The 13,530-nt window shown below is 44.6% G+C and overlaps 1 protein-coding gene across 3 annotated transcripts in view; it reads left to right on the top strand.

The window, feature by feature from the left end:
• Positions 1-13,530, top strand: part of LOC110491485 (uncharacterized) — a 446,987-nt gene that overhangs the window by 23,720 nt on the left and 409,737 nt on the right. For 2 of the 3 annotated variants that reach the window (XM_090191231.1, XM_090191148.1), the window contains exons 2-3: positions 3,729-3,845; positions 6,120-6,335. In XM_090191231.1, the coding sequence (XP_090047357.1) occupies positions 6,322-6,335 (14 nt within the window). In that variant the 5' untranslated portion in view covers positions 3,729-3,845; positions 6,120-6,321. The remainder of the gene's footprint in view (positions 1-3,728; positions 3,846-6,119; positions 6,336-13,530) is intronic. The other variant, XM_090191196.1, reaches the window with a different exon arrangement.

The following is a 13,530-nucleotide window of genomic DNA, read 5'->3' as shown; positions in this document are numbered from 1 at the left end:
GTAAACCTTACAGTGAAATGCTTACTTGTGTGTAGGTAAGTAAAGAAATAAAACAACCGTAGAAAGACATTTGAAAAAAGAGTAAACAAACGTACAGTCAATAACACAATAGTAAAGAAAAATTGAAATTCTATGCACAGTGTGTGCAAATGTAGAAGAGTGTGGAGGTAGGCGATAAATTGCCCATAGAGGGGAAATAATGACAATTTGGTATTAATACTGGAGTGACAGATGTGCAGGTGATGTGCAAGTAGAGATACTGGGGTGCAAAAGAGCAAGAGGGTAAGTAATAATATGGGGATGAGGTAGTTGGGTGTGCTATTTACAGATTGGCTGTGTACAGGTACAGTGATCGGTAAGCTGCTCTGACAGCTGATGTTTAAAGTTAGAGAGGGAGATATAAGACTCCAGCTTCAGATATTTTTGCAATTCGTTCCAGTCATTGGCAGCAGAAAACTGGAAGGAGAGGCAGCCAAAGGAAGTGTTGGCTTTGGGGATGACCTGTACAATATACCTGCTTGAACGCGTGCTACGGGTGGGTGTTGCTATGGTGTTGGCGATGGATATGTAGTGTGGGTCAGCCAACGAAAGCATGCAGGTCGCAGTGGTGGGTAGTATATGGGGCATTGGTGACAAAAGTAAACATCAGAAGCCTAAAATTAGGCTACAGTTGAAGTCGGAAGTTTATATACGCTTAGGTTGGAGTCATTAAAAAACTCTATTTTTCAACCACTCTGCACATTTCTTGCTAGCAAACTATAGTTTTGGCAAGTTGGTTAGGACATCTACTTTGTGCATGACACAAGTCATTTGACTGTGCCTTTAAATGGCTTGGAAAATTCCAGTAAATGCTGTCACGATTCCAGAAGATTATGATAGGCTAATTTACATAATCTGAGACAATTAGAGGTGTACCTGTGGATGTATTTCAAGACCTACCTTCAAACAGTGCCTCTTTGCTTGACATCATAGGAAAATCAAAAGAAATCAGTCAAGACCTCAGAAAAATAATTGTTGACCTCCACAAGTCATGTTCATCCTTGGGAGCAATTTCTAAACATCTGAAGGTACCACGTTCATCTGTACAAACAATAGCACGCAAGTATAAACACCATGGGACCACGCAGCCATCATACCGCTCAGGAAGGAGACGCGTTCTGAATCCTAGAGATGAACGTACTTTGGTGTGAAAAGTGCAAATCAATCCCAGAACAGCAGCAAAGGACCTTGTGAAATGCTGGAGGAAACAGGTACAAAAGTATCTATATCCACAGTAAAACGAGTCCTATGTCGACATAACCTGAAAGGCCGCTGAGCAAGGAAGAAGCCACTGCTCCAAAACCGCCATAAAAAAGCCAGACTACGGTTTGCAACTGCACATGGGGACAAAGATTGTACTTTTGGAGAAATGTCCTGTTTGGCCATAATGACCATCGTTATGTTTGGAGGAAAAAAGGGGAAGGCTTGCAAGGCAAAGAACACCATCCCAACCGTGAAGCACGATGGTGGCAACATCATGTTGTGGGGATGCTTTCCTGCAGCAGGGACTGGTGCACTTCACAAAATAGATGGCATCATGAGGATGGGAAATTATGTGTATATATTGAAGCAGCATCTCAAAACATCAGTCTGGAAGATAAAGCTTGGTTGCAAATGGGTCTTCCAAATGGACAATGACCCCAAGCATACTTCCAAAATTGTGGAAAAATGACTTAGGGACAATGAAGTCAAGGTATTGGAGTGTCCATCACAAAGCCCCGACCTCAATCCCATAGACAATTTTTGGGCAGACCTGAAAAAGCGTGTGCGAGCAAGGAGGCCTACAAACCTGACTCAGTTACACCAGCTCTGTCAGGAAGAATGGGCAAACATTTACCCAACTTATTGTGGGAAGCTTGTGGAAGTCTACCCGAAACGTTTGTGTAACGGTTTTCTTTAGGTGAAGGAGAGGCGGACCAAAATGCAGCGTGGTAATTTTCATATTTAATAAAGATGAAACACGAACAATACAAAAACAAGAAACGTAACACGAAAACCTAACAGCCTATACTGGTGCAAAACAAACACAGAGACAAGAACAATCACCCATGAAACACTCAAAGAATATGGCTGCCTAAATATGGTTCCCAATCAGAGACAACGATAAACACCTGCCTCTGATTGAGAACCACTCCAGACAGCCATAGACTATGCTAGATAACCCTACTAAGCCACAAACCCAATACCTAACAAAACCCCAGGACAAAACACACCACATACAAAAACCCATGTCACACCCTGGCCTGACCAAAATAATAAAGAAAACACAAAATACTAAGACCAGGGCGTGACAGTTTGACCCAAGTTAAACAATTTAAAGGCAATGCTACCAAATACTAATTGAGTGTATGTAAACTTCTGACCCACTGGGAATGTGATGAAAGAAGTGAAAGCTGAAATAAATCATTTTCTCTGCTATCCTTCTGACATTTCACATTCTTAAAATAAAGTGGTGATCCCAACTGACTTAAAATAGGGCATTTTTACAAGGATTAAATGTCAGGAATTGTGAAAAAAATTTAGTTTAAATGTATTTGGCTAAGGTGTATGTAAACTTCCGACTTCAACTGTATTCATTTAGGTAGCAATCTAGCTAACCACTTCCTCAGGTGGTGAATTAGCCCCAAATATATTAGTCTATGTGGTATTATTGCCCCAAAAGATGTAGACAAATTAATCTCCATTGAACAAAAAACAATTATGGATCCCTTTTTTGCCAGTAAAGATAATAGCAGCATAATTTCCAAAATCCCAAATTCATGACAATCACTGTTGTACATAAAAAAGATGTGGACTCATGCATTCCTGGTTGGACATGTCAGAATTAACCATTTATTTCTTGAGTCATAAGATTTTAGTAATCAATTAGGCTACACTTCTTAATGAAGCATTTTAAAATACTTTCTAAAACGATTAGGCTACAAAATTGTTCTATTACGTGATGCCGCAACAACATTTTGGTGCGACCAAATCACGGGTTTGTGCCACCAACTGAGATCATTGATAGGCTGCCCTGTGACTATGCTCTCACACAAAATATAGAACATGTGAATTATAGGATCTTCATCATTTTACACTAGTCCCCATTTTGGAAATGGTCACATTATGAAATGAAATGTTGCTATATTAGAATATCAAATGATGACAAAATATGTCTGGGTGTTTGAGCTGAAGGTAATCCAAACGTTATACACAAGTAATTCGATTATGATACTCATTTTGAGTAATCCAAAGGATTATGTTACTGATTACGAAATGTTTAATCAAACTGTAATCTGTAATGGATCAAACCTTTTTAAGTCATCCGCCCAACTCTGCATGTAGTTGGGGGTTATAACCAGTTAGGCCACTTATCTCACTGAAGGAAAGTGAAAGTCTTGAGTGTTTTTCACCACCCTAATCCTATACTGTCCAGTCAGTCTTGGGAGTTGAACACATAGTTAAGACATCAGATAGATTCACCACATTCTCAGGAGGGTTACATTGTACTGTACTGCCTCATTGCCTCAATTCCACTATCAGAACAAGGACAAATGAGAACTAAGGAGAACCAGACAACATGGTTTCTGAATGTGTGTCCATTGTATAACCAATGAACAAGATTTATTTAGCTTCTGTAGCTAGTTATAAATGACCACTGGGTGTAGAATACATACTGTATCCACCAAAATCCATAACTCTTCCTACAGCCCCCAGTTCGCTGGCTAACAGACGACAGTGTCCCTCCTGCAGCAGCTTCCAAGACACGGTGTGTAACAGAACTGTGGCCTGCCTTGGAGTGGAGGACCAGTGCTTTAGTGCCGGTGGTGAGTTGTCTGTTGTTTTCATGATACAAAACCTCATCACACTTGTTAATCTCTAGATAATATTGTGCCGTTCATACAAACAGCTATTATTGTTGATACAAAACAATTAAGATATTTTTTTTACTTGACAGCAATGCTTAGCACTAATATGGGGAATCTCCAGGGCTGTACAACTTCCACTGTGTGCAACGCTATTGATCAACTGCTGCCCTTAGTGATGAACATTAGTGACATCACCGCTGTGAACTTCACCTGTAAAACAGCCCCTAACACAGCCTGGTCCATCAGACTGAGCCTAGTCCCTCTGCTGCTGGGCCTCACTATCAGCAAATTAATCTGATATAAACAGAGATGAACATATCGGGACTCATCTGACAACATAATGCATTGATTAGAAAACAGAATGTAGAATGATTTCATATACTGTGAAAGATGTACTTCAAGTGAAATTATGCTATACGGAATTGTTTCCCATATTCTTTATTATTCTGTACACTGAGTATACAAAACATGAGGAAAACCTTTTATTTTCTTGACATAGACTGACCAGGTGATTGCTATGACGCCTCAATAATGTCACTTGTTACATCCACATCAATCAGCGTGATATTTTCATATTTTTTTAATAATTAAAAAATACAATCCCAGCCCCTGGCAGGAGGCCTTTTGGTAGGCCCTCATTGTAAATAAGAATTTGTTCTTAACTGAATTGCCTAGTTAAATAAATGTTAAATAAAATAAATAAAAGATGAAGGGGAAGAATGATTTTTAAGCCTTGATACAATTGAGACAGGGATTGTACGTGTTTCATTCAGAGCGTGAGGGGGCAAGACCAAAGATTGAGGTGCCTTTGAATGGGGTATTGTTCATTTTTGCATTATCCCTGCAAGCCAACATGACTCTCAAAAGCCACAACAGCCGCTGTTCACTTCTGAAGATAACTTTAGCGGCAACCTAAAAACCCGATTCAAATTCGACACAAACTTTCAAAAGGGTATGTAATGAAACACTCTTTCTAATGTTTTATTTACATTTTAGAGGTGATAAGTTGGGCAGATTGGGTGAAAAAGCAGTTTCCCCACACAGTTTATCTCACCTTTTCCCTATCACGCAGTAGGTTTCGCATCCCCACCCGCCTTTTTTAAAAAGACTATACGGAGTTCCTTGCCTTCTTCAATCATGCAGATATGGGCAGCATGAAGGTCTAGTCATTGATTTTGTTGGAAAGGGGACAAATTGTGCTTTACAATGGTATTCATATTACTGTTGACCTGGAAGTATTACATTTTTGGGGGGGCAAATTACAATCAATTGTACGTTACAGCGCGATGTACAAAAGTGCGTTGCCTAACTATAGCTAGCTAAACAGTTAACCATAATCCCAACTCATGACGTTACTACCCTGCATGAATCTAACCAACAAGGTACAATGTTAGCTAGCTAACATTAGGCTATAGCTAGCTAAGCAAATGGCTCTGAGATACGAATAATATTACTTCACAGATCACACACATAACGTTAGCTAGCAAGCCAGCCAGTTAACGTTAGCTAGCTAGCTAACAGTACACTTTAACTTGAAATGAAAATTACTTTTTGACTAAATTAGAAATGTGTAATATCTGAAAATGTAGCTAGCTAGACTATCTTAGCCGTATATTTGGATGGACGCTTTTCCCTCTCTGCTATGGTTGCCCTTAGTTTGAAGATGTAATCCAGAGACAGGTGTTTTCTCCATCTCCTTAGCTCCATCTCCTTAGATACTCTAAATTCCACTGATTTCAAAACTCACTCTCTCAACATGTCTAGCCCACTCATTATCTCAGCCAATCATGGCTAGCAGGAAAGTTGCTGTTTTTTTCTGTGGCTAACCCAACTAGGCTCGTAATTTAACAATTTTATTTGTATTTACAGATAGCATCAACGTTTGTTATTAAGGCACATGAAAGTTCACATGTTCCAGAAGGCATTTCTGCAAAAAATACTAGTTACTTTGAAAAAGTAGTTCACTACATCCAAACTACTTTGTGAAAATGTATAACTCTTCTGCACTATGGATTGAATCAAGCTCCCAGTCTATATTACTTGATGAACAATAATAAAGCAATACAATGTAATGAATTCAGGACAACCATCACTGAACTCAAACCCACACACTCATGGACTCTTAAGATGGCGCCGAAGAGCATGACTGTCGTTATACATGCCGTAACCAATTGTGCTATTTTGTTTGTTTTTTTGCGTTGTTTGTAACTTATTTTTTTACTTATTTTGTAGATAATGTTGCTGCTACCGTCTCTTATTACCGAAAATAACTTCTGGACATCAGAACTGGAATTACTCACCACTAACTGGAAGAAGCTTTTTCCTTTAACGAGTCTGACGAGAAAGATATACTGCTCTCCCGGGAACAGGCCCAAATCCTGTCATTTGCGTGAAGAAAAGATGGCGGAAAAGAGGACGCAGATCTGGCTGCCTTATGAGAATCTGTAGGTGAGTAAACTCCCACTGCCATCAATTATACTTGCTAATGTAGCAGTGTGATGTTGTTCCCCTAGATTATGCACCAAGTAACACACAAGGACCAGTTCAAATAGGCCAGTTCAAAAGGGGATGTTAATAATTTGAAAATAATTCAGAATGTGCTTTTTATTATACAGCTGCATAGCTAATGAATTTGTTTTTATGTGCAAACACTTTTTCATATCTATATTGTAAATACACTTGATTGTAAAAGTTGTATATTTTGGTTTGGTCCATCGTGTGGTGTCTGCGTTCCGTACCCTCCTATTGTTGTCCTTGGCAACTCTATTTTTCAATATTAAACCGTGGTAATATTACACAATGTTATGGCTGCATAAGTTTAGTTAAATATTTATATTGTACATATTGTATGTTCAAAAATATTATTGAGTTCGCTACCTAGGGTACCTATTGTAACCTGTGGGTACTTGGGACAGTGTTTGAGTGAGTTCCCATGTGCTCCCGCATTCTCTTCATGCATAGGTATATATTTTATTTTGTCCGAATTATGTTGTATATCATTTTACTTGCATTGTATTGTATTGTTGTGTGCTGTTGTGTACTGAATGTGTGCACGCAGGTTACGCACAGTACTTATATCGCCTTGCGTTCCATTACTCCGTAGACAAAAACGAATGCTCCGGTTGGAACATTGTTGGATATATATGATAATAACATCCTGAAGATTGATTCTCTACTTAGTTTGACCAGTTTATTCGACCTGGAATGTAACTTTTTTAAGTTTTCGTCCGAGTTCGCCTGGACCGGCGCCAGCTTTTGGACAGAAAGTAGCTAATTGGACACTAGTAATGGACATTATCGAACAAACCAACGATTTATTGCGAAACTAGGTTTTCTTGCACTGCATTCTGATGAAAGATCATCAAAGGTAAGGGAATATTTATGATGTAATTTCGTATTTCTGTTGACTCCAACATGGCGGAGAAATATATTTACGTCTGAGCGCCTTCTCAGATTATTGCATGGTATGCTTTTTTCGTAACGTTTTTTAAAAATCGGACACAGCGGTTGCATTAATTTACAATCTGTAGAAGCTATGAAAATAGAAAGGTTCAATACTTTTGTGAAGCAGCACTGCACAGTTGAAAAATATATGGCAAATAGAAATCCAAAATGGTGTAACGTTCAATGAGTGAATGGGTGTGGAGTCAGGCGCAGAGAGCAAAGGATGTGGGAAACAACACGCTTTAATGTCCAAAATCAAAAGAACAAAATAGTATTACCCAACACAGGCGTAAATATTACTACAAATAGTACCCTTAGGTAAAATACCAGGACAGCGAGAAAACCCAACAAAACACTAACACCTCTCACAAATACAGAAGAACAAGCCCGCACAAACAGAAGCGGGCTAAACAAACTTAAATAACACCACCCTAACAACCAAACAATGAACAGGTGAAACCAATTAGACAAAACCAAACGAACACGGAACGAAGGATCGGTGGCAGCTAGTAGACCGGCGACGACGACCGCCGAGCGCCACCCGAACAAGAAGGGGAGCCACCTTCGGTAATATTCGTCACAGTACCCCCCCCCCCCCCCCCTCCCCGACGACCCAGGGGCCGAGGCGCAGGGTGATCTGGATGGAGGCGATGGAACTCTCTCATCATAGATGGATCCAGAATATCCCCCACCGGGACCCAGCACCTCTCCTCCGGACCGTACCCCTCCCAGTCAACGAGGTACTGCAGGCCCCTCACCCGGTGTCTTGAGTCCAGAATAGCTTGTATCGTGTATGCCGGGGACCCCTCGATGTCCAGAGGGGGCGGAGGGACCTCCGGAACCTCAACTTCCTGCATGGGACCAGCTACCACCGGCCTGAGGAGAGACACATGAAACGAGGGGTTAATGCGATAATACGAAGGAAGTAATAATCAATAACAAACCTTGTTTATTCTCCTCAGGACTTTAAATGGCCCTACACACTGTGGACCCAGCTTCCGGCAGGGCAAGCGGAGGGGCAGATTTCGGGTCGAGGGCCAGACCCTGTCCCCCGGTGCAAACATAGGGGCCTCACTGCGGTGACGATCAATGCTCTTCTTCTGCCGTCCACTCGCCTGACGTAATGACTCCTGGACGGCCCTCCAGGTCTCCTTAGAGCGCTGCACCCACTCCTCCACCGCAGGAGCCTCAGTCTGGCTCTGATGCCATGGTGCCAGGACCGGCTGGTACCCCAACATGCACTGAAACGGTGACATGTTGGTAGAGGAGTGGCTTAGTGAATTCTGGGCCATTTCATCCCAGGGGATGTATCTCACCCACTCCCCTGGCCGGTCCTGGCAATACGACCACAGAAACCTACCCACCTCCTGGTTCACTCTCTCCACTTGCCCATTACTCTCCGGGTGATACCCTGAGGTCAGGCTGACCGAGACCCCAGACGTTCCATAAATGCCCTCCACACTCGGGAGGTAAACTGGAGACCCCAATCAGAAACAATATCCTCGGGCACCCCGTAGTGCCGGAAGACATGGGTGAAAAGAGCCTCCGCAGTCTGCAGGGCCGTAGGGAGACCGGGCAATGGGATAAGACGGCAGGACTTAGAGAACCGATCCACAATGACCAGGATCGTCGTGTTGCCCTGAGAGGGGGGAAGGTCAGTAAGAAAATCCACTGATAGATGGGTCCACGGCCGTTGTGGAACGGGGAGGGGTTGTAACTTCCCTCGTGGCAGGTGCCTAGGAGCCTTACTCTGGGCGCACACCGAACAGGAGGAGACATAGAATCCCACATCCCTCACAAAGGTGGGCCACCAGTACTTCCCCCTAAGACCTCGCACTGTCCTTGAAATACCCGGGTGACTCGACGAGGGTAGACTATGAGCCCATCGAATCAATTGATCACGAACAGCGAGTGGCACGTACCTACGACCCTCCGGACACTGTGGAGGCGCAGGTTCCTCCCTTAGCGCCCGCTCAATGTCCACGTCCACCTCCCATACTACTGGTGCCACCAGCTTAGCCGCCGGAATGATGGTAGTAGGATCGATGGACCGGTCCTCAGTGTCATAGAGGCGGGACAGTGCGTCGGCCTCAGAGTTGAGGGAACCTGGTCGATACGAGATCGTAAAACGAAATCTGGTGAAATACATGGCCCACCTTGCCTGACGAGGATTCAGTCTCCTAGCTGATCGGATATACTCCAGGTTACGGTGGTCAGTCCAGATGAGGAAAGGGTGCTTAGCCCCCTCAAGCCAGTGTCTCCACACCTTCAGGGCCTAAACCATAGCCAACAACTCCCTGTCCCCCACATCATAATTCCGCTCCGCTGGCCCGAGCTTCTTCTGGAAAAAAAGCACAGGGGCGGAGCTTTGGTGGCGTACCCGAGCACTGTGAGAGCACCGCTCCATCCCCAGCCTCGGATGCGTCCACCTCTACTATGAATGCCAAAAAAGGGTCCGGATGCGCCAACACAGGCGCCTCGGTGAACAGCGCCTTCAACCTACGGAAAGCTCCGTCCGCCTCTGCTGACCACTGCAAACGCACCGGCCCCCCCTTCAGCAGTGAGGTAATAGGAGCTGCTACCTGACCAAAACCCCGGATAAACCTCCGGTAGTAATTGGCAAACCCTAAGAACCGCTGCACCTCCTTTACCGTGGTATGAGTCGGCCAATTACGCACGGCCTTGACGCGGTCACCCTCCATTACCACCCCCGAGCTGGAAATGCGATAACCCAGGAAGGAAACGGCTCATTTGGAAAACTCACATTTCTCCACCTTTGCGTACAGGTCATGCTCCAGCAGTCGCCCAAGAACCTTGCGCACCAGAGACACATGAGCGGTGCGTGTAGCGGAGTAGATCAAAATATTGTCAATATACACCACCACACCCTGTCCATGCAGGTCTCCGAGAATCTCGTCAACGAAGGATTGAAAGATAGCTGAAGCATTCTTTAACCCGTACGGCATGACGAGGTATTCATAATGGCCAGATGTGGTACTAAACGCGGTTTTCCACTCATCTCCCTCCCGAATACGCACCAGATTATACGCACTCCTGAGATCGTGAAGAACTGCGCTCTGTGAAATGATTCCACTGCCGTAGCGATGAGAGGTAGTGGGTAACTAAAACCCACCATGATGGAATTGAGACCTCGATAATCAATACACGGACGCAAACCACCATCCTTTTTCTTCACAAAAAAGAAACTCGAGGAGACGGGTGACATGGAGGGCCGAATGTACCCCTGTCCCAGAGCCTCCATATGTCTCCATAGCCAACGTCTCCTCCTGGGATAAAGGATACACATGACTGGACTCTCCACCGTTGTCGTACCGATGGAAACTCCTACACACCTGCCTGAACACTCATCAGACCACCCCACGAAATCGTCGGATTGTGAATAGTCAGCAAGGGAATCCCTAGCACCACCGGAAACCCAGGTGAATCGATAAGGAACAGACAAATCCGCTCCTTATGATTCCCCTGCGTAATCATCTCCAAAGGAATTGTGGCCTCCCTGACCAGCCCTGATCCTAACAGTCGACTATCTAAAGAGTGCACGGAGAAAGGGGGTTCTACCTTAACTAACGGAATCCTCAAGTTCCCAGCTGCGCCTGAATCGACTAGCGCCTTATGCTGGAGAGAGGGAACAAATTTAAGGAAACTAATTAATAAAAACATGTGACCAACAGGAAACTCTGGGAGAGTGTGGTGCTGACTCACCTGGGGTAACCGAGGAGTGTTCTGCCTGCCCTCTCGACTCCCAGATGAACTCCTCCAGCACCGACCTGAAGTGTGCCCTCTCCGGCCACAACTGGTACAGGAGGAGCCTCCTCCTCCGATCTCCCTAGATGCGGCCCCTCCTAGCTCCATCGGGATAGGAGCGGGAGGGTCAGGAGGTGGAATTAACAGGACCCTTTCAGAACATCCGCGAGCAGCTAGCAGATGGTCTAACCGGATCGACAGGTCTATCAGTTCATCCAGGCTGAGCGTAGTGTCCCGACAAGCCAGCTCCCTGCGGACGTCCTCTCTCAGGCTACACCTGTAATGGTCTATCAGGGCTCTGTCGTTCCACCCTGCTCCAGCGGCCAAGGTCCAGAAATCCAGCGTGAAGTCCTGCGCGCTCCTCGTCCCCTGCCGGAGATGGAACAACCTCTCACCCGCCGCTCGGCCCTCCGGAGGGTGATCGAACACAGCCCGGAAACGGCGGGTGAACTCCGGGTAGTTGCCTCTCGCTGAGTCGGGCCCGTTCCAGACAGTATTGGCCCACTCCAGGGCTCTACCCGTCAGGCAAGAGACGAGGACACTCACGCTCTCCTCTTCCGAGGGAGCCGGCCGAACGGTGGCCAGGTAGAGATCTAGTTGTAGCAGAAATCCCTGGCACCCCGCCGCCGCTCCATCGTACTCCCTCGGAGGCGTAATGCGCAGAGCGCTGGCACCGGATCCCGCTGGAGGAGATGGTAGAGTTGCTAGTGGGGGGGTAGGTGGGGTAGTAGGGAGACCACTCCTCTCCCAACGGTCCATCCTCTCCATCATTTGATACGATGCGATGGAGGATGGACGTGTGATGAAGGACTCTCTCCTCCATCGTGGGGAGAGGGGTGGTCGCTGCTCCTGCTGACTCCATAAGGTTGGTGCGGTTTTCTGTAACGTTCAATGAGTAAATGGGTGTGGAGTCAGGCGCAGAGAGCAAAGGATGCAGGAAAAAACACGCTTTATTAATGTCCAAAATCAAAAGAACAAAATAGTATTACCCAACACAGGCGTAACTATTACTACAAATAGTACCCTTAGGTAAAATACCAGGACAGCGAGAAAACCCAACAAAACACTAACAAACTTAAATAACACCACCCTAACAACCAAACAATGAACAGGTGAAACCAATTAGACAAAACCAAACGAACACGGAACAAAGGATCGGTGGCAGCTAGTAGAACGGCGACGACGACCGCCGAGCGCCACCCGAACAAGAAGGGGAGCCACCTTCGGTAATATTTGTGACAAATGGATGATGTTGAGAGATAGATGTGAGGGGTTGAATGGAGCTGAAGGGTGGGACTAATAAGACAACCAATGCAAACATACTGTCACGTTTGTCATAAAGAGGAGACCAAGGCACAGTGTGGTAAGCTTACATTCCTCTTTAATTAAAGAAAAAACACTAAACAAACTAACAGAATAACAAAACGACCGTGATGCTATATAAAACGAGTGTTGACAGGCAACTACACATAGACAATAACCCACAAAACCAAAATGGCAACCTAAATAGGATCCCCAATCAGAGACAACGATAAACAGCTGTCTCTGATTGGGAACCAATTCAGACCACCATAGACCTACAATAAACCTAGACTAACAAACACCCTAGACATACAAAAACCCTAGACAGGGCAAACAAGCATACCCACCCTTGTCACACCCTGACCTGACCAAAATAATACATAAAACATAGATAACTAAGGTCAGGGCGTGACACATACTGGGTCTGTAAAATGTATACAGGTTCAGAACTTTTGTGAAATAGCACAGTTACAAATAGAAATCAAACTGGACGGACATCAGAAATAGAAGGAGTAAAAACAAACAAAATATAACTATTGTAAAATAGATTGTGTCTGTAAAATACTCCAAATGGGGGGGAAGGGTGGTAGAGTTTGCAGGGAATATTAAAGGTATATTCTAAAAAAAGTATGTCTATATAGGTATGTTTATATGTGTATATGTATGCATGCATGTATGTATATGGATATATATATATATTTACCAAAAGAATATATGGGGGATTAGAAATTATGCAGACAATTACATTGATGGAAGCAACATGCTTTCAGATCCACCCCTTTAAAAAAAAGTACTTTAAGAGCAGCAGTAAAAAAATAACAATATATACAGGGGGGTGCCGGTATAGACTCAATGTGCATGGGCACCGGTTAGTTGAGGTAGTATGTACATGTAGGTAGAGTTATTAAAGTGAGCATGCATAGATGACAAAAGAGAGTGGCAGTGGTGTGGAGAGGAGAGGGGGAGGGGGGGCAATGCAAAGCTGTTTAGAAGCCTCTTGGACCTAGACTTGGCGCTCCGGTACCGCTTGCCGTGTGGTAGCAGAGAGAACAGTCCATGACTAGGGTGGCTGGAGTCTTTGACACTTTTTATGGCCTTCCTCTGACACCGGCTGGTATAGAGTTCCTGGATG

Source organism: Oncorhynchus mykiss, chromosome 1 (genome assembly GCF_057628025.1).
Source record: "Oncorhynchus mykiss isolate SJ-2025 chromosome 1, ASM5762802v1, whole genome shotgun sequence".
Classification (NCBI taxonomy): Eukaryota; Metazoa; Chordata; class Actinopteri; order Salmoniformes; family Salmonidae; genus Oncorhynchus; species Oncorhynchus mykiss.
Note: the sequence above shows the minus strand (reverse complement) of the source record. Positions and strands in the feature narration are given on the sequence as shown.